At 58.0% G+C, this 21,237-nt stretch overlaps 1 protein-coding gene across 1 annotated transcript; it reads left to right on the forward strand.

Moving 5' to 3' along the window:
* The first annotated feature begins 1,015 nt into the window (after positions 1-1,015).
* Positions 1,016-20,274, forward strand: MCM5 (minichromosome maintenance complex component 5). The gene is made up of 17 exons (XM_037068193.1): positions 1,016-1,139; positions 1,382-1,556; positions 3,147-3,273; positions 3,354-3,482; positions 5,970-6,142; positions 8,044-8,199; positions 9,874-10,040; positions 10,521-10,692; positions 11,540-11,651; positions 13,129-13,272; positions 13,574-13,639; positions 13,848-14,024; positions 14,543-14,655; positions 16,796-16,924; positions 17,921-18,063; positions 18,897-19,024; positions 19,954-20,274. Exons 2-17 carry the CDS (start codon positions 1,390-1,392, stop codon positions 20,053-20,055), a joined length of 2,205 nt encoding a protein of 734 aa, XP_036924088.1. The 5' UTR covers positions 1,016-1,139; positions 1,382-1,389; the 3' UTR covers positions 20,056-20,274.
* The last annotated feature ends 963 nt before the right edge of the window (positions 20,275-21,237 follow it).

Raw genomic sequence — 21,237 nt, forward strand, 5'->3', positions numbered from 1 at the left:
TTCCTGTCTTCTGTGGAAGGGCATGGGGAGTCATTGTTTGCAGTGGCAAAAACAGGAAGGGAGGGAGGGGAAGGGAGAGAAACCTTGAAATCTACCAACCGGGAAATGGCTCAATAACTTGTATTCTTACTATGAAACATAGTAGCTTGTCTGAGTCGGATCTATGTGCACATTCAGAGAGACTTCCAATGAGAAGAGCCAGTCTCACACTCATTTGCTGTATCATTTTATACACTAAAAATACACATTTTAAACATTCCCCGTAAATATCAACATACGTTTGTGTGAAGCTGGAAAAGGGAATAAAACGTATTTTCCAGTTCGTGTCGGGGCTGGGATTGAAGAAGCAGGGAGATTTTGTAGCCCTTGCTGCTACTTGAGCACGCGTCGATTTTTGCCAAACCTTAACCATTTTTCTAGCTAGGTTGGGAATCTGATCGTGAGTTCTCGCAAATTTTAAACATTTCCAATAATTTTAGGTCTTCAATGTAAAACCCCCCAGCATCTCGGGGGTCTACGAAAAAGTCGAGTTCCAAGTTTGGGATGACGTGCGTTAAGGAGACCAGAAGTGACTTATGCCTGGTCATGACTGTCCAGCTTTTGGAAGTATTAACACTGAGAACACATAGCAGGCGTGCAGGTGGCCTCCCAGCCCCCATGGGACCTAGACCTTCTGAACCCTTGATCCTTTCACCCCATGACCCTGATAGAGGTCTTTTTCTTAGGAGACTTTCAGAAAGGCTTAAGAAGCGCACACTACAGAGCGCTAGGCACAACCCCGCCTACTCTGGGCCCGAAAGCCCGCCCCTCCTCCATCTTTGGGCCCGGCCCCGCCCCTCCCCTCCTCTCCTTCATCAGAAATTTCGCGCCAAATTTCCTGGCACGCAAAATGGAGTCCGGAAGGAGGCCAGGAAGCCTGACGTCATGAGCCCCAGAACCAATGAGCTTTGGATGCCGCTCCCAGAGGCCGACTCTAGGACCCAGAACGGTCCAATTACTGGCCGCGGGGCCCAAGCGAACCAATGGGGACGCAGCGTTCGCAGCGTCCGAACGCAGCGTCTCTTTTTTCCCGCGAAACTCGGCGGCGGGGCTCGTGGGTTGCTCGTGTCTCCGGGTCCGTGGAGTGCCGGAAGAGAGAGGTGAGCCCAGTGGGACTGGCGGGTGGGGACGCGGGAACCGGCTCCGTGCGGCGTCGGCAGGCGTCTGCCTCTGGGCGCGCAGTCAGGGCGGCCAGGGGTTTGGCCCGGGAGGACTGGGGTGGGGATCCGGGAGTGGGAGCGGGACACCCTGCCCCGCATCGGGAGCCGAGGCCCAGACGTCGGGGCGGAGGGGAGGCCGCGCGCTGTCCCCAGTCTGCTCCAGCCCTTTGTCCCCGCACCAGGTGCAGTCATGTCGGGCTTCGACGACCCCGGCATTTTCTACAGTGACAGCTTCGGGGGGGACGCCGCGGCGGATGAGGGCAAGGCCCGCAAGTCGCAGCTGCAGAGGCGCTTTAAGGAGTTCCTGCGGCAGTACCGAGTGGGCACCGACCGCACCGGCTTCACCTTCAAATACAGGTGCGGGCTGGAGCGGGGCAGGAGGGGACAGGCGTCTGCAGCCCCCTCTGCTTGAGGAGCTGCGCACACGCCTGCGCCCAGAGCCTTTTGGTGTCCTGGTCCGGACACAGACGGGGAAACTGGCGGGGAGGTGAAGGAGCCTGTCCCGTTCTAGGGATTTTGGTCCCAGCGGTGCCTCATCAGACCCCCGCACATGGTGTCATATGGTTTTGTGTATGTCATACCTGCAGTTAATTTTCAAGTGAGTCACTTGTTGAGTCGCTCAACCCAGCTGGAACCACTTGGGCCCTTTGGTTCTTTTTACCAGATCTTGTTCCTATGTCTTTTTATTGTTACCCCACGGAGTGTCAGATACCTGGGAAACGCCAGTTCTCTGTGGGTACTGTAGGTGGAGAGGGGAGTTGTGATTTTCCTCATTCATTCACTCACTCATTCATTCATTCATTCATTCATTCCAGTCTTGGAGCTGCTGTTGACTGAGCGCCTGCTGCCTGCCCGGTGCTGTTCCGGGTGCTGGGCTGCAGCACTAAACACACTGGGCAAGGTCCCTGCGCCCAGCCATTGTGCAGCCTGTGATACCACACCACGCCATTGCTGGCTCTTCAAACTCAGGGGACAGGGGTTTGCAGGTCTAGGCTCCGGTGGAGTGACGTCCACGTGACAGTCTCTCTGGTCCTCTGTGTTTCTTGGTCAGTTAAATGGGCATAGCCGTTCCTGTTTCTGCTTACTCACGCACCAGCCGACATGGCCCTCCTGGGTGCCTGGCACTGGGCTGGACACTGACATACCAACAGGAAATGGTTCGTCTCACTTGCCCTCAAGAAGTCAGTGGGAGCGAGGCACAGAGACCAACAAATCATTACTTGGTGATAGTGCCCTCAGAGGAATGTAAAAGCAGAGTTAGGGGAGGTGTCCAGAGGAGCAGAAGTTCAAGATGACCCTGGAGCTGACAGAAGGGTTGTGTGGAAAGAGGCCCACCCAGCAGTTGCACAGGCAGATGTTCGGGCAGCCCGTCACAGTGAGGGCTCTCTGGGCGAGGCTGGCTATTTTGTGTGGTTCCCGGGCATAAGGTAGAAGGGGAGAGGGCTCTGTGTAGGTCTGTGGTCCCCAAATGTGTTTTTGGGATGATAGTCCCATGGATGCTCTGTAAATAGTCTGGTGAATGGATGACAAGGTAGACACCGTGTCTGCTGCTTTTGGTCCCCAGTCTCTGAAGTGTGTGCTTTGTCAGCTCCCCCAGAGAGAGTGAAAGGCCCCAGGGAGCCCTGAAACAAGAACTGCTGTGCAATGAGAGCCTCCCAATTGACCTGTGTCAGAACCTTGTCTGGGTGCTGAAACATCCTTCCACGGGGCTTTCTGCGGGGGATACGTCTGCCGGCAGTGGGGAGCCTCTGCAATTCCGCGCGCGTCTGGGGAAGGAATTACTTTAAAAATGCTTTAGCAAAAAAATGAAAGAAAGCAAGGCAAGAGCACCTTGGGGCGGTACTGGCGAGGGGAGGGCCTGTCCAGGGTGCAGCGCACCTCAGCCAGTGTGGGCTTCCTCTTCCCTGCACTCTGCCCCACCTGCACCCTGCCACCTGCCTGCTGCAGGGATGAGCTCAAGCGGCATTACAACCTGGGGGAGTACTGGATCGAGGTGGAGATGGAGGACCTGGCCAGCTTTGACGAGGACCTGGCCGACTTCTTGTACAAGCAGCCTACCGAACATTTGCAGCTGGTGAGTGGGACCCCATCCCTGAGTACCCCAGGACCTATCCTGCTCCCATCACTGACAGCCTGCTCCTTTCTCCTCTTCAGCTGGAGGAAGCTGCCAAGGAGGTGGCCGATGAGGTGACCCGACCCCGGCCCACTGGGGAGGAGGCACTTCAGGACATCCAGGTCATGCTCAAGTCGGACGCCAGCCCGTCCAGCATTCGTAGCCTGAAGGTGGGTTTGCCTAGAGGCGGGTTGGAGGGCGGCAGTGGCTGCTGCATGGTGTAGAGGGGCTTTGGAGGCCGGCAGCCTGGGCGCCGGCTGTGGGAGCCTGAGCAGAACTAACCCACGGACAGGTGTCTCCTGAGGTCCTGGGGGCAGAGCATCAAGTCGGGTCCTGGAGAAACAACCGTGAACTGAAGGACAAGTTCCCTGTCCTCACAGAGGGTATATCCCCCCAGGGGAGGCTGAGGAAGCTAGTGAACAGCCCCCAGGATTGTTTTAGGTGGTCGTCAGTGCAGTGGTAGAAACTAACGAGGGTAACGAGAAGATGTGGGGGCCTCTGGGAAAGGTGGAGGCGGCTTCTTTGAGGAGGTGACACTGAGTGGAGATCAGAGGATGAGAACGAGCAGCTGGGGCAGAGTGTTGGGATAGGGTGGGGTGCATGCACAGCTGGTGAGGAGGGCACGGGGTGTCCATGGACATGGTGAAAGCCAGTTGGTGTGGCTACAGTGTAACGAGGAAGCAGGAGAGACAGGGCCTGTCTGTCATCCGGCTGTTCATTCATTTATTCAGCAAGTACTTGCCGAGCGGCTGCAATACTCTAGGTGCTGGGCTAGACTCTCACTAGACCCAGGGAGCTTGCCAGAGAGAAACAGGCATGGAGCATTGGGATGACTCCAAGTGCTGGGACAGGAGTCACAAAAATCGGGGGAAAAAGTGACTGCGCATAGGAAGGCGGTGGCAGTTGGAGCAGGCCTCTGGGGAAGTGCTGTTGGAGCGGGTGTGAGGGCAGCGTGACAGCCCGAAGGAGGCGCAGCCCAGGCTCAGGGAGAAGCAGGTGCAAAGGCTTGACCTGGGTACGTGGTGTGTTTCCAGCAACAGGAAGAACCAGAGTCCAGGGAGCGAAGACTGGGGAAAGGATGGGAAGAAAGGGGTGGAGAGGCCAAGGACCAGGCCTTTCCAGCTATAGAAAGGAGCTTGGGTTTTGAATCACAGTAGGAAACCAGGGATGGGTTACGTAGAACAACAGACTGATTGCATTTTGAAAGGTCCCTCTGGCTGCCGTGTGGAAGGAGAATTTGTAAAAGAGGCAGGAGTGGAATTCTGAGAGCAGCGAGGAGGAAGGGGTGTCGGGGCATTAGTTCCGTCACAAGGCGGGTGTGAGAGTCACATGAGAGGAAGCCTGTGCCTGTGCTTGCTGAATGCTATAGCTGGGTCCCGGTGCCCCCTGTTGGGCTGATAGCCCTCCTCATTGCGCACCGCACCCACAGGCCCTGCTCTGGGCTTTGCTCCAATCCCTGTAGTCCTACAGCTCTGGGGGGGGGGGGGGTCTCCGTGGGGCCTTCCTTGGTTAGCATGATGGCAGGTCTGCTCCAGAAGCAAGGTCATGGACTCTGGAGGCTGTGGAGCCTGTTGGCTTCTCCTTTGTTCCTGGTAGCGGGGATTCTCAGCAGCAGGGAGGGGCTCCAGGACCATGTTCGGAACAAAACTGAGTTCAGATGGTCTCCCTGTCCTTGGAAGTGGCATTAGGCTTGCTCTGCGGGACAGCTCTTTCATCAGAGAGGCCACCTCAGCTCCAGCCAGGGACAAGCTTCCTGTTCACAGACTCACTGGCAGACACAGTGAATGGCCTGCTCTGGGCGATGGCTTTCCTGTAGCGAGAGGAGAGGCTGCTCTGGACGGGGCTCTGGTCGGGGGCGCTTTAGAGGCCTGGGCCGGGGCACCCCAGTCCTTTCGAGCTCTGAGATTCTGCAGTGCCAGGATCCCTGCAGCTTTGTAGATTGTTTTCCAAGACACATGCGCTCTGGTGGTTTGAAAGCCCCAGTCTCCCCGTGGGCCGTGGCCAATGCGTGCGGCTCTGGCCTCCTTTCTGTGTTTCTCTCTCCCCAGCGCTGGGCTTCAGAGGGAAGGGCATCAGCGTGAACCTGCTGCCTGCCTGTCTGTCCAGGGAAAACTACTGGGGGTGGGGAAGAAAAGATGATGGAAGGAACTTCCCTTGTTTCTTGGTTTTTATTGTAAAATATTACAAAAAGATAGACCATGTATCTTCACCTAGACTTAATAATGATTAACATTTTGCCTTACTTCCTTTCATGTTTTTGCTAATGCATTTTTAANGGCCTCCTTTCTGTGTTTCTCTCTCCCCAGCGCTGGGCTTCAGAGGGAAGGGCATCAGCGTGAACCTGCTGCCTGCCTGTCTGTCCAGGGAAAACTACTGGGGGTGGGGAAGAAAAGATGATGGAAGGAACTTCCCTTGTTTCTTGGTTTTTATTGTAAAATATTACAAAAAGATAGACCATGTATCTTCACCTAGACTTAATAGTGATTAACATTTTGCCTTACTTCCTTTCATGTTTTTGTTAACGCATTTTTAAAGTAAGTCACAGACATGGCCTTTTACCCCTATATAGTTTAGTGCTCATTAAAAAAAGACCGGCACATAATCTCATGTGTACCTGGCTCCCTTTAACTAGCCGCCCTCCGATGGTTCTCTTACAGTCGGACATGATGTCACACCTGGTGAAGATCCCCGGCATCATCATCTCAGCGTCTGGGGTCCGTGCCAAGGCCACCCGCATCTCCATCCAGTGCCGTAGCTGCCGCAACACCCTCACCAACATCGCCATGCGGCCTGGCCTGGAGGGCTACGCCCTGCCCAGGAAGTGCAACACGTGAGTGGGTCTTGAGCGGCCGCCAGGGGCTGTGAGGAGGTGACCCGAGTGGAGATGTGTGGGATGGGGACGCTGCAGCAGGGAGGGGCTGGGCAGGCAGCACCCAGTGGGAGAGGCACAGCACTGACACCCTGGGGCTCGGGGCTCTGAACCGTGGGGTCCCTCTGCAGTGGTGAGTTCTGCCCCGCCAGGATACCTGAACGACCCTCGTGGGGAGCCCAGGGTCAGGAGGGGAAAGCAGTTCAGAGGAGTGAGTTTATCTGGAGTTTTCCAAAGCAGACTGGCATGCCGGGCCAGATGCAAAGGCCCCAGGGGCACAGCCACTCGCTGGTTTGTGCTTGTGGCCACATTCGCACTGCAAAGCCAGAGCGTGTGGGCTCTTGGTCTTGAAAATACTTCCTGTCTGGCCCCTCACAGAGAACCGCCACTGAGCCCCCGTCTAAAGGCTCCACCCTGCCTCCCTGGCTGCTCTTTCTTGGCCTCCTGCCCTGTTGTCTTCAGCTTCCTGACCCAAGTGTCACAGTGCCCCAGGCAGGGCCCAGCCCCACCTCTTTTTTCTGTGTCCTCCAGGTGACACCTTAGAGTGTTAGATGTGGTCCACATGCAGAAGACACTCAGACTCAGATTTGGCCATCTGCCAGGCTGCCCAATTTCCAGATTGGAATTGGTCCCGGGTCCCACACGGAGCTGATCCCGCCCCATGCCCACAGCTGTCCGTACAGCCCCCACCTCCCCCAAAAGGGAGACACTGTGGCTTCAGGTGTCCGGGTCCAAGTCCTTGGTTTCGTGGTGTTTGTTTCCGTTTTGCATCCAAGTACGCAGGAGTCCTTTGGCTCTGCTTGTGAGTCTGTGTTAAAGACTCGGACCAATCCTGCTGCCTTTGGCGTGGCTCCATGCTGCTCTTGTCTCTCTTCTGCAGCCGTGCAAAGCCTCCTCCCTGACCCCTGTGTCAACCCCCGTCCCCCGTCACTTCTCCAGCCAACAGTCAGGCGACCCCACGCTACAGGTGCTCTGGTCGTCTCCGTCTGACCCAAAGTCAAGTCCACGCTGTGCCCTGCACTGCCCTCCACACTCTGTTCCCTGCTCCATCAGGCCTCCCTCCCCCTCCAGGCCCAGCCTTGCTGCCCCCTCTTGCTCCAGGAATACACTGAGCACGCTCCTGGCGCGGGGCCCCTGAGCTTGCTGCCTTCTCTGCCTAGAACTTCCTTTCCTCTGACCTCCGTAGTCCATGCCTCACTTCTTCCTTCATCTTGCTCCACACGTCTGCCCCCTGACCTGCCATCTTGCTCTTGATGGGCACCTACACGGCCATCCATTCTCCCCCACCTGCGTGAGCGCACAGAGCTGCCCGTTACGCTGTCACATGGTTACTTGCTCATTTGTCTTCCAGCCCCCACTGACTAGGACCCAGGCTCTGAAAGAGCAGGGGCTTCTATCCACTGCTGTGTCCTGGCATCTGGAACACAGCCTGTGCTTTGCTGTGAAGCTGCTACAGTAGTTAATGATTTCATCACATACGGGCATAGAGAGGCCTAGACCCTGCAGAGAGTCTCGACATGCCCAGACCCTTGGATCCTGGGACTTGAGTGGGGGTTTAGGAAGATCATTGGCAACCTGGCCCCTCTTTCCCTGTGGGGACCCCAAGACCCTGTGAGGGGCTGGCAGTGACATGTCTGCCAGCCAGTTCATGGAAGAGCCTAGCCTGGAGCCAGTCTCCGTACTGCTGATCTAGTGTCCAGTCCCTATAGACCCACCTTTTCAGGGCCTTTCCCAGCTAATGGAGATGCTTGATTTGCTGCTTGCCACACCTTGCGTCATTCTTGGTGGCTGACTCCTGGTAGGGGCTCCTGGGGCTCTGGCTTCTCAGGATAGCTCTGGTGACCCTTTCTTCCCTGGTGCAGGGAGCAGGCCGGGCGCCCCAAGTGCCCGCTGGACCCGTACTTCATCATGCCTGACAAGTGCAAGTGCGTGGACTTCCAGACCCTGAAGCTGCAGGAGCTGCCTGACGCAGTGCCCCACGGTGAGATGCCCAGACACATGCAGCTCTACTGTGACAGGTGAGGTGGGCAGGGGCTGGGGCGGCATCTGTGAGGATGGGTGTCTCTGGTTATTCCTAAGCTGGTGCTGGTGTGAACTGTCCAGCGTGGTGGGTGCGGGAGGAGAGATGGCTGGTTAGGGGACTCTTGCTCTGTGCCTGGCGCTTCCCATAGTTTTGTCTTCCCATCGGGCACGTCAGCCCCCGTTTTGCAGATCAAGAGCACGTCACTGACTCTGAGTGGAGGAGCTTTGAGCCTGTGTTTTTTTCCCCCCGGGAGACAGTCCTGCCCTCTTAGAGCTGGGAGGCTCCAGGGGGCACTGCCAGATCTCCAGCTGCTGGCGGGGCCTTGTCCCAGCCTGCCCCCTGCCCGCTACTGCTGTGCAGAGTCTTCCTTGGGTTTCCTGGAGCAACTGGAAGGAGGGAGAGGGGGCCGAGTTGAGGCCTGGTGGCTGGGGGTCTGAGCCGGGGTCCGCACAGGTGTTCAGGGGTGTCGGTTCATCCCTGGCGCAGACCTGCAGGTTTCACTAGCTGCTTCAGGGGTGGCAGAATGTGTGGAAGTCAGACTCCTGAGCAAGTTGCATGAGCTTGCTGGGCCTCAGTTTTCTTATCAGTAAAACGGGATCGATCCTGGCACCCCAGATCTCTCATCGGGCTGCTGTGAGGTTTAAACTGGAAAACGCGTGTCAGGTGCTGAGCTCGGTTTCTTACCCAAGCTAAGTACTCATTATATATTAGGTTTTCTCCATGCAGTCTGTGACCCACAAAGCTTCAGTGGGGTGCAGGAAGAGAGGACTCATGGAGTCTGCCGTTAGCAGTGACAACCCTTTTTAGGCTGTGACAGCCTCTGGCGTATGAAGCACTTTGTGTCTGTTACCGCGCCTGACCCCACAACGGTTGAGGGGTCAGATAAAGAGTGAGCGAGCCCCCAGGCTCTGAGTTGCAGCGACCCTGCAGTCACAGAGCTCCTAAGCGGCAGCGTGCGGGTCCACGTCCCAGCGTTTCCTCCACGCCACGCTGACTCTGGCTGGAGGGACTCGAGCTTCCTTGTTTCAACATCTTCTTTTTCAAAAGAGGAGGAGGAAATCCAGAGGCCAAAGGACTTGGCCGAGCTCGCGGAGCCGTGAGGAGGCAGGAATGGGCAGTGGCGCTTGCGGGGGGCGGGGGCTGGGGGCGAGGAAGGCAGGCTTCCCTGGAGGCGGCGAAGGGATAAAGGCTGACAGCGGAGAAGATGGAGCGCTTTGTTTTTTATTTTTATTTCATTTTGCTTTTTACATCTTCATCAACTTTAGTTTGTGTTCAGTGTTATTTTGTGTTAGTGTCAGGTGTGCAGCGTAGCGAGTAGACAGTCACCCACTTTGAGACGGGGCTTCTGAGGGCTCCCCTCCAACCCCCAGCAGCAGAGCGTGAGCCTGTGAAGGCAGTGGCAGCGGGAGGGGCGGGCCACCACCGTAACTTGGATTGTCAGCGTCGTCCTTCGAGCAGTGGAGACCCCGGGCATGGGGTAGGCTGTGACAAGGGGAGAAGGCCCCGTTTTCTGGCCCCGTAGGGATGGGGAGATCTGGAACCAGCTCAGGTTGTGAGGCTTCGGAAGACATGCTAGGGTGGGCCGTGAGATGAGGTGAGTGGAGTTGGAACACTGTGTCTCCACCAGGCCCTCACCTGCTTTTCCCCTTCTCCCCCATCATCCTCTCAGGTACCTGTGTGACAAGGTCGTCCCCGGAAACAGGGTCACCATCATGGGCATCTACTCCATTAAGAAGTTTGGCCTGTCCTCTAGCAGGGGCCGTGACAGGGTGGGCGTGGGCATCCGCAGCTCATACATCCGGGTCCTGGGCATCCAGGTGGACACAGATGGCTCTGGTGAGTTGGTTGTGGGGCTCTGCCTGGCCCTGCCAACAGGCTGTGCTGTGCCTTGGGCCGATCCCATGTCTCTGCTGCGTCATTGTTGGGCCTGTGTCCCGCTCCCTCCCCCACTCTTCTGCACTGCAGTCACGGTAGGTGGTGCTGTCGTAACCAAAGATACCACGTTGGTTCTGGTCTGAGAACCCTCCACCCCTCTTAGGAAGGTGGCAGACTGCCAGGGGTCCCCAAGGGCCTCCACAGTCTGGCCCGCAGCTCCTCTGACCCCCCCCTACTCTTCTCGCTCACGGGACCCTGGACCGTGAAGGCCCACTCCTGAGGGGAGAACTGGGGCTCTGTCTTCCTGCTGGTGCTTGCGCTGTCTCGACTCTGAGGACCCTTCGTTCTGAGACGCCCTGAGCAGGGCCCAGGCTGGGGTAGTGGGCTGGAGCTGGTTCCCCCTCACCCAGCTCTCATGCACCCCCTCCCTGCCCCACCCAGGCCGCAGCTTTGCCGGGGCTGTGACCCCACAGGATGAGGAGGAGTTTCGGCGCTTGGCTGCTCTCCCCAATGTCTACGAGGTCATTTCCAAGAGCATCGCCCCCTCCATCTTTGGGGGCATGGACATGAAGAAGGCTATCGCCTGCCTACTCTTTGGGGGTTCCCGAAAAAGGTAGAGGTTCAGGTCCCCCGGGTCTGGGGCTGGGTTGGTGTGTCAGCCTTCCCTGCTACGCAGGCGCATCCCCAGCTCCCAGGCTCCTTGTCATCTGGCTGGGGACTAGCCTCTGATCTCCGTGGATTGTGGGGTGCCTGGCGGGTACCGTGGGGAGAGCTCTGGGTGTGCAGTCTGGAGGCGAGAGATTGAATCTCTGCTGTGCTGCTTGTTTTCTGTGTGGACGCGAGAAACCACCTCTCTGAAGCCACATTTCCACGTGGACATGATGGGACAAGCCCAGCACTCAAAGGGCACCCGGTGTGTCCTATGGGCACCAAGTGACATGGTAACATAATACAGGTCTAGAAAGTAGTATTACTAGCGGCTACTGTTCACTGAATTCTTACTGTGCACCAGGCCCTTTTCTAAGGGCTGATATGTGTCCGAGACCCAGTCAGTCTTTGTAAGCCTGTGAGAAATCTGCCATCACGCCCATTTTACAGATGAGGAAACTGAAGCGTAGAGACCTAAGGGAGCCTGCCCGTGTGGTGCTGGTTTGCGTGTACCGCCTGCCCACTGGCAGCTCCCCTGCTTTCCTTCTGTCCACTACCAGGGATGTTTATCAGATGCTCACTGAGCGCCCAGCCCAGCCCCAAGTGCCAGTTTCTTTGACCCTCCCCTCCCTGGGAGCCGGGTTACCATGGGTGAGGCTAGGGGTCATGGGGCTGTGACCGTGGTCTCAGGCCTGGGCCCCTGCCTCTCCTTTTAATGGTTGGCCAGTAATAGTTGGGGGCTGACTGCCAGCCCGCCGCTCTGACCAGCCTGAGTCCCAGCCCTTCGTGCCCATCTGCTTATCTTCCCCTAGGCTCCCTGACGGACTCACTCGCCGAGGAGACATCAACCTGCTGATGCTGGGGGACCCGGGGACGGCCAAGTCCCAGCTGCTGAAGTTTGTGGAGAAGTGTTCTCCCATTGGGGTGAGTGTGGGGCGGGGCTGCTCTCCCTGGCTGCCACATCAGGAGGGCAGGACCACCCAGAATCTCTTCCTCACCCGCCTTGGTCGTGGCCAGGCGGCACAGGGGGAAGGAAATCAGCAGGTGAGTGTGGTCTTGGGGTGGTGGCAGAACACTGGAGGAGAGGCAGGATGGGGTTTGGGTCTCAGCCTGGCCCAAGCCTCTTAAGCGAGTCATTGGCTGTGGACCTTAAGCAAGTCACCTAAGCTCCCGGAGCCTCAGTTCATTGTCCGTGCAGTGAACCATGGCACTGGTCACAGTCACGGATGAAGCCAAGGGGCAGGTGCTGTCTGGAGTGCTTTACGTAGGTTTACTCGCGTACTCTGCACCTCAGCTCTGCGGCAGGTGCTGGAGCCGCGTCTTATGGGCGAGGAAATGGATGGAACAGCGAAGTGTCTCACTAGTGAGTACTCGCACAGGGCTCTGAGCATGAGTGTCTGCACGGCCGGGGCCTCCGCCCTGAGTGACGGAGGTGTCTGCAGATCAGAGGGGCAAGGACACCTGCCGGGTCCAGTGGGACAGGCTGTACGGGTGGTAGGGGTGGTCTCTGGACAGGTAAGAGGTATGCCAAATGCTCTGTGCCAGAGCTGTCCCGTAGAAGAATGTGTGAGCTACAGGTGTGAGCCACGGGTGTGATTTAAGTATTCTAGCAGCTGCATTAAAAAAGTGAAATGAGCCCTGGCTGGTGTAGCTCAGTGAATTGAGCGCGGGCCTGTGAAGCGAAGGATCACAGTTCGATTCCCAGTTGGGTCACATGTTTGGGTTGCAGGCCAGTTCCCAGCAGGGGACGCACGAGATGCAAACATTCATTGATACTTCTCTCCCTCTTCTCTTCACGTCTAAGGACAAATAAAATCTTTAAAAAAAAAAGTGAAATGAAACAAGTGAAATTAATGCGGGTGATATTATTTAATCCAGTATACTTAAAGTATTTCAACATAGAGCTTAACATAAAACATACCAAGGACATACTTTACTTTTTTAGTGCTGTTTGAAACCTGGGTGTATTTTGCGCTTAAGCATGTCTCCGTTTGGACATTGGCAGTTGAAGGGCTCGGGGGCCTGCGGGGCTTTACACAGATGACGTGGGAGTCGGGGTCGGGGGAACTTCTTCCTGGGAGTCAGAAGTCTGTGGTGGTTTTGCGGGCACCTAGAAGTGTGCTGCTTCTGTCCTCTGGGCCTCACCTTGCTTCTGCGAGCCGGGCCCCCTAAGGGCTGCTTCGTGGGGCTGGGGCAGAGCCTCCGCTGGGACTCGGCCGTGGTGGATTAGAACTGCCCGGTGGGGGCGCGCCTCCAGGCCACATGGGCCGGGTGACCTCCCCATCCGGAGGGAGGCTCCCCGAGTCCTGTGCTGTCCTCTGTAGCCAGCGGTGATGTGTGGGTGGGGCCGGAGTGTGGAAGCCCTGCTGGGCCCTGACCCCCTCCCCGTGCCGCCCCCCAGGTGTACACGTCTGGGAAAGGCAGCAGCGCAGCAGGCCTGACAGCCTCGGTGATGAGGGACCCCTCGTCCCGGAACTTCATCATGGAGGGCGGAGCCATGGTCCTGGCTGACGGCGGGGTCGTCTGTATCGATGAGTTTGACAAGGTGAGGGTGACGGGGGCAGGGGGTGTGGACTTCTAGGCCTGGACAGCATGGAATCGGAGACTTACACTGTGCCCTGCCTGTCACTGTAGGGCAGGTGGGAAGTAGCTTGACCTCTTCTCCACATCGGGGGAGTAGGGAGAGGAGAGCCGAGCCCACCCAGTTGTCACCAGGATGAGAGGTGACCGGTTCCTGCCCTTGGCATGGCGTGAGGCCAGGACCTGGGGTGGTCGTGCCGCAGCTTTCCTACCGGCGCTGCTCCCCACCCCTCGCCTGCTCTGATGGACGCTTCCTCCTCCCCCAGATGCGAGAGGACGACCGCGTGGCCATCCACGAGGCCATGGAGCAGCAGACCATCTCCATCGCCAAGGTGAGTGGGCCTCTCTGGCAAGCCCACTCGGCCGAGACCCAGCCTGGGCCTGCGTGCCCAGGGTGCCCTGAGCGCCGGGCCGCGTCCTGTCTGCCCAGGCATCTGCGACCACGGCAGCAGCAGGCCCAGGATGGTGTGCACGTGTTCTGGCCTGAGAGCCGTGGCGTGGGGTCCTCCTCTCTGACCTGTCATCGCCCCTCCCTCTCAGGCCGGGATCACCACCACCCTCAACTCCCGCTGCTCTGTCCTGGCTGCTGCCAACTCCGTGTTCGGCCGCTGGGATGAGACGAAGGGGGAGGACAACATCGACTTCATGCCCACCATCCTGTCCCGCTTTGACATGATCTTCATCGTCAAGGACGAGCACAATGAGGAGAGGGATGTGGTGCGTCAGGGCCACAGGGTGCACGGGGCTTAGCTCCCACCAGGCCCTCGGTTCTGGGGGAGGGAGGACGAGGGGTGAGGCCGAAGTCCTGACCATCAGCTGAGGCCCTAAGTGGTAGCCACGGCGGCGGCAGTTGGGGACTGCAGAGAGCATTGAACTAGGGAGCAGAGTTCTGTCTCTCCTGGGAGTGATGCACCATGTGATTGGGGTTGGATCACCCACTCCCCCTGTGTGCAAGTGACAGGTTCTGGATAGTTTCTGGAAGGAACTCGGTGGCTTACGTAATGGATGAGCCCAGAGGGTTGGGGCCCTGTGGGATCTAGGTCATGGTGTGGATGGGGCTCCTGTCCGCCATTCTGCTCTCTCAGTGGGGGAATGAGTGCTCTGGCAGCTGCCGCCGGGGTGGAGGGCCACCCCATTCCATCGATTAGAGTCCGGAATCCCTGCCTGCTCGATATCCATTGGGACCACGCTTGGGGGAGCTTGCCCGCCGACTCAGGGTCCCCTCTGCCTGCCAGATGCTGGCCAGACACGTCATCACTCTGCACGTGAGCGCGCTGACGCAGACCCAGGCTGTGGATGGCGAGATCGACCTGACCAAGCTGAAGAAGTTCATTGCCTACTGCCGCGCGTGAGTCCCGCATGCCGGCCCCGTGGGCTGGGGCTGCCGGCTCCCCAGCAGAGGGGGAGAGAACCCCATTCCCTGGGCCTGCTCCTCGTGAAGGACGCCTGAGATGATGCTGTTCTCAGAGTTTCAGCTCTGCTGAACCTGCTCTGCTGCTTTCTGACCTCATACAGGTCACTCTGGCTGTCGGCCTCAGCTTCTCCATCTCCAAAGTTGGAGATGGTCTCAAAGGATTTAGTTGGATTTAGATGGTCTCAAAGGCCCCCTCCCCCATGACATTCAGGAAGGCAAGGCAGTGTGGTTAGTGTGAACACGGGCTCTGGGTAGTGCCCGCCCCCACTGTCTGACCTTAGGCCAGTACACGACCTTTGAGCCTTGTTTTCCCGGGTTGATGTTTACTGGGCCTTTGTAAGGATTGCCCAAGACCATGAGTAAATGTGTGGCACAGCCCTGTACCCAGTAAACGCTCAGTAGGTGGCAGTTGTGGTTTTAATTACTGTTGTTGTTACTGGTGGTCAATAATAGTGTGGTACGTAGGGTCATTGTTCTGTGCCAGGTGTTACTCTGAGTGTCTTATGGACAAGTAAACTAGCCCTTGCCCCGAAACCTATAAGACTGGTGTGTTACTGTTCCATTTTATAGATAGGGAAGCTGAGACAGAGGTTAAGTAACTTACCCAAGGGCACAGGAAGGAGGGAGTGGAGCCAGGATCTGAAGGCAGGTACCTGGCTCCAGAGGCTGTGCTTTAGCCCCTGTGCCAGGGCTCTTGACCTACGCCCCGGCTGTCTCATTGGAGCCAAAACCCCGGGGTGNGCAAGGCAGTGTGGTTAGTGTGAACACGGGCTCTGGGTAGTGCCCGCCCCCACTGTCTGACCTTAGGCCAGTACACGACCTTTGAGCCTTGTTTTCCCGGGTTGATGTTTACTGGGCCTTTGTAAGGATTGCCCAAGACCATGAGTAAATGTGTGGCACAGCCCTGTACCCAGTAAACGCTCAGTAGGTGGCAGTTGTGGCTTTAATTACTGTTGTTGTTACTGGTGGTCAATAATAGTGTGGTACGTAGGGTCATTGTTCTGTGCCAGGTGTTACTCTGAGTGTCTTATGGACAAGTAAACTGTAGCCCTTGGCCCGAAACCTGTAAGACTGGTGTGTTACTGTTCCATTTTATAGATAGGGAAGCTGAGACAGAGGTTAAGTAACTTACCCAAGGGCACAGGAAGGAGGGAGTGGAGCCAGGATCTGAACGCAGGTACCTGGCTCCAGACGCTGTGCTTTAGCCCCTGTGCCAGGGCTCTTGACCTACGCCCCGGCTGTCTCATTGGAGCCGAAACCCCGGGGTGGAGGGGCCTTTGAGGGCCCCTTGATGGGAGGTGAACGCGGCCGTTGTGCGGGCCCTAACTCACCGCCTTCTCGGGTGGAGGGCTGTGTGGGGCCCAGTCATTTCTGGGTCTTCCTCAGCTCTGAGCTTCTCCTCGCGGCCTCGGGGAGCTCGCCCCTACCCACCCCTGGCCTTGGTCTCCCACCCTTAGGATGAGGGCTGGGTGAGGAGATTGGAGGCTTCCCTTAAGTCGCTGTCAGCCAACCTGCCAGGTGGAGGGGACAGGACGTGGGTGGACCCCCATCGATTGGACATCCCCACTGTGGCCCCCACTGGGATTGGACGTCCCCACTGGGAGGGTCCGAGTGCTCGCTGTCCCTGGGCAGTAGCCACGTGGTCCAGGACCAACGCCTCCTGTGGGCGTTGTTGCACATCATCACGTCCTCTGACGTGTTGGGCGGTGGAGCAGTTTGGCGTTGAGGACTGCTGGGAGCCTGCCGTCTGGTGGGCTGCGTGGTGCTGTCGGTGTTCTGCACTGCGGATGAGGCCACCCCACTTCATGACGAGCCACGCGTCACCTGGCAGTACAGAGGGGTGGTCGACAGTCCCTGCAGATGGACCTGACTTCTCTTTCCTGTTTTCTGGCGAAGGCGCCTGTTTTTCTCTCCCGCTGTTGGTCTCTGTGGCACCTGTTCGTAGCCCAGATCTTACCTGAATCTTTCCCAAAGGCGGCGTCCTGCCTGTTGGGGAGTGTGGGACCGTAAGCCAGCAGTGGGCAGGGAGGTTTCCTTCCTGGCCTCGTGGCAGCTGCTCCCCACCATTCTGCAGGAGGTGTGGCCCCCGGCTGTCGGCGGAGGCCGCAGAGAAGCTGAAGAACCGGTATATCCTCATGCGGAGCGGGGCCCGTCAGCACGAGAGGGACAGCGAACGCCGCTCCAGCATTCCCATCACTGTGCGGTGAGCCGGCCGGCTGGGCTGGGCTGGGCTGGGTGTGCCCTGGAAGGGGGGACCATGGCCATTGCTAAGTACACAGTGCAGGCCCTTGGTAAGGCCTGCTGGGCAGGAAGGGGTCCTTTCGGAGTGGCAACAGTGGTCTCCCTGGTCATTTGTATTTCTTGGGTTACGTAAGGTCAGGAAAACCTAGAACCTTCTTTTCTGGATTCTGTCTGGCTTCTTCCACTGCAGGGAAGCCTGAGGGTGAGGGAAGGCCCAGGCCTGTGAGTCAAGAGATCTGGGTCCTCGCCTCAGGCCCACTGTGTGACTGCAGGGAAATTTCTTTCCTTTTCTGGACCTCAGTTTTCTCAGCTCCTGACACTCTTCATCCTTGTGAGTTAAAAGGTCGAGTGTAGTGATGAAGAGCTCGACCTACCTGGTTGGAATCCTGCCTTCGGTGTTAATTAGTTAGGAGCGGGATTGGCCGTATGTAATGGAAAGCCCAAGGGAAATAGTCTAAGGAGGCTGGAAGCCTGTCTCCCTCTCGGGTAGAAGTGTTCCGAGGGACTGGTGGTCCAGGGCTGTTGTGGCCCCTGTCGCCAGTAGCCTGGATTCCTTCAGACTCGCCTTCATCCTAATGGTCCAGGATGGCTGCTGGAACCTCGTCCATCACCTCTGTGTTCCAGGCAGTGGGAGAGGAAGGAAAAGAAGGGCCCACCTTTTAAGGACACTTCCTAGAATTTCTGCAGAAATGTTCGGACTTGTTGGCCACACCTGAGTCACACAGATGCACTAGATGCGAGAGAGGCCAGGAAATGTCTTAGCCTGGTGTCACGTGCCAAAATAAAGGGTGGGGTTCATTAACTGAGGAGGAAAGGAAGGCGGGTCGTGACAGGTCATGGGACAGCCTGTGCTCTGCCCTGCAGTCTTACTCCCTTGGGCAGGCATCACCTGGTGTCAGGATGGGCGGGGGAGGAGGGGCGGCTGAGACCACCACGTTGTCCCGTCGCCCCTGCACAGGCAGCTGGAGGCCATAGTGCGCATTGCCGAGGCCCTCAGCAAGATGAAGCTGCAGCCCTTCGCCACGGAGGCGGACGTGGAGGAGGCCCTGAGGCTCTTCCAGGTGTCCACGCTGGATGCCGCCTTGTCAGGCACCTTATCGGGTGAGCGGGGGTGGGATGTGGGCTGGGGGCTCCGTGGGCTGTGCAGCCTGCCACAGGCCCAGGGTGTTTGTTGCTCTTCTGCGCTTGCTTCCTGTCTGCTTTCTCCCCCAGCCGTCTTCCTCCAGGGTGGGGAGAGGCAGCGGTCCTCTCCAGACCCTCGGGCACAGCCCTCTTGGGCCAGTTCGTTAGGAACGGACGCAGCTTCATCATGGGTGGAGAACAGCAGAATGCACTCCTGTGAAGCTCTTTCCCTCATTTTACTTACACCTGCCCCGGAAGCCATGCTGGCCACTTTGTCCTTCCTGCCTTAGAGACAGGAAAGCTGGCCCTCGGAGAGGTTCCCTCAGTGCCCCTCAGCCCCTGCCTGCTGCAGGCTCAGCCTGTCTGCAGACCTCTGGCAGCACTGACGGCAACTCCCTTCCCTCTCCCTGCAGACGGGAGTCAGCTCCTGTGTCTGCAGAGCCCGCCAGTGGACACTGCTCTAACCAGAGTCAAAGCAAAACCCATGATGTGCCTGCTGGGCCCCAGAGGACTGGGCTTTGAACCAGGCGGGCGTGTTCCTGCCTCAGGCCTCTGTGCCTGCCGTGGCCTCTGCCCGGAACATCCTTCCCCACGGGTTCACCTTGTCCCCTTGTCTCTTCAGCCATGTCCTCGCCAGGACCCCAGTTCCCCAGCACGCTCTGTTCCTCTGCCTCTAAGTTCCTCTTCCCAGGCTGGCTCTAGCCGCTCTCCCTTGGGATAGAGGCCTCCTTGGCTCCAAGCCTCCTGCCGTGGGCCGACTGATGCCCCCAGCACCCTGCCCTACCCACCGGCCTCCCTTCTCGTGCCCGCAGGGGTGGAGGGCTTCACCAGCCAGGAGGACCAGGAGATGCTGAGCCGCATCGAGAAGCAGCTCAAGCGCCGCTTTGCCATTGGCTCGCAGGTGTCAGAGCACAGCATCATCCAGGACTTCACCAAGCAGGTGGGCCTTCTCTGGGTCCAGCAGGGGAGGGGAGGATGCCCATGGCCCAGTTCCCATCCACCAACACCCGTGTCCTGTTTGTCTGGCAAATGGGACACCGTGGTGGGGAGACTGTTCCTCATCCCAGACCTGGGCTCATTGTGCCTCCCCTCAGGACTGCTTCAGCCTGGGGCAGTCCTGTGAGGGGGAGGGGACAGGTGGCTGGGGGTCTGGTGGAGCCACACCAGGCTTTTTCCTACCCTCCTATCTATTTGTCCCCCCATCCTTGGCTTTTGTGGCGGGGGATGAGCAGAGATGGGTGGGTGAGCCTCAGGTCCCTGGGGACAGTGACCTGAGAGGCTCAGGTCACTCCATAGAGAGGAGTGACCCCATAGAGAGGCACTGGCCTCCCAGATGCTATGGAGAACTCGTCACCATCTTTAAGTCTCAGGAACAGGCCTGGTGTCTGTTCTCAGCTCCTCTGTCATGTACACCATCTCCTCCTGATCTGTAGGGCAGTTCTATCCGTAGGGCAGCAGGGAGAACCATGCCCATTCTGTAGGTGAGCCCACCAAGGCTGAGACAGCACGTGTCAGGAGCTTGAGTTCTAGGGTCAGGTGGACCACTTAGTTGCTGTGTGACTGAGCAAGTGACAGGGCTTTTCCGTGCCTCAGTTTCCTCCGCTGTGAAGTGGGGGTGGGTATAGCGCCCGCTGCACGGGTGTGGCTGTGGTGACCGAGTGAGTTGGGTTTGTGAAGACTTTGAACAGGGCCTGGTGCCTGGTAGGCAGTCAGGAAGCGTGAGCCCTCATGATCAAAGGACACGAAGGGGTGTGGCTGAAAGTTATCTGTCGGGGTGGGGGGCGGCCCTGCAGGGCCCAGTGGGCGGCTTGGTGGGTGTCCTGGGGTCCCCTCGGGAAGCTGCTCCTGCATCCGGCCTTGTGTCCGCAGAAGTACCCGGAGCATGCCGTCCACAAGGTCCTGCAGCTCATGCTGCGTCGGGGCGAGGTCCAGCATCGCATGCAGCGCAAGGTCCTCTACCGCCTCAAGTGAGCCCGGGCCACCCACCTCCTGACTCCCTCGGCAGCCAGCTCACGCTGCCTCTGCCTCCGGCTGCCATCTTCTTGAACTGCCCTGGAGCGCTCCTCTCTGGCCCGGTGGAAGGAGCCACCCTGCACTGCTCGCTGCCTCTGCACGTTGGGCCCAGGCAGGTCCAGGAAGTGAGCTTTTGGAGTTTGTCAAAATAATAAAGTTGTGTGTGTTGGGTCTGTGTAGGCTTCTGCTGGGTTTCTGACCTGCATCTGCCGCTCGGGCTCCTGGGCAGGGCTCTTACTTTGGTGGTCCAGCTGCTCTGTGGGGATGGAGAACCGGGTTTCTCGCTGGCCCTGGTGGGAGTTCAGCAAGATCAGTGTGATGGGAGGTGCTGTCTAAGGCGTGGAAGCCTCGGCAGCCTCGGCTGTCCCCCACGGCTTCGTGGTTGGATAGGAGGTACAGTTGTGCAGTCAGACTGGCTGGATTCACCCAGTCTTTCTGTGCCACAGTTTCCTAGTCCGTGACGGGGTGACATGGCTGTTGAGGACGAGTGGCTGCCAGGGAGATGCCCAGGAAGGCCGGCCTGGCTGAGTGGTGAGACTGGTGGCCTCGGTGTGCAGGGACGTGGACCCCCGCTGGTCTTAGAGCACAGTGGGGACGTGCCGCAGTGCTGGGGTTCTGTAGGCGGTTCTCTGCCAGGGGTCGCCCGCATGCTGGGGGGCGTGAGTAGGCTCTGGCTTCTCTGTGTTGGACTGGAGGTCAGTAAACTGGAGGCCACAAGTCCCGTCACCCTGAGCCGTGAGGTCCGAGGGGCAGAGAGCACTAGTGGCAGCAATACTGGGGAAGGCGAATGATGCTGCTGTTTAGCTCGTTGTCTTTTTGCTGATACTGAAATGCCAATGTGAGTATCATTTTGTTCTCTTACAAAGCTAGAATTCACAAAATTAAAGAAATCAGTGAAATAAAATACGTTTAGTGATACAAAGCCTCAAGCAAAACGGGAATTTAGAAATACACGTTAAACCCTTCATTCTAATAAACTGGTAGCAGATGAAATGTTTAAGAATAACCACCGAGTGAAACATGACGGCAGTGATGACGAGCGCTGGAGACCGGGTTGCGGTCTTCCTTGTGAATGCGGGTGGGACAATGGGGCCTCGGCGTGGGCCTCGCCACGGGTCTTTGAGGAGTGACTTCCGGCCG

Source organism: Sturnira hondurensis, unplaced genomic scaffold (assembly GCF_014824575.4).
Source record: "Sturnira hondurensis isolate 20B ecotype Veracruz unplaced genomic scaffold, ASM1482457v3 Scaffold0017436, whole genome shotgun sequence".
Taxonomy (NCBI): domain Eukaryota; kingdom Metazoa; phylum Chordata; class Mammalia; order Chiroptera; family Phyllostomidae; genus Sturnira; species Sturnira hondurensis.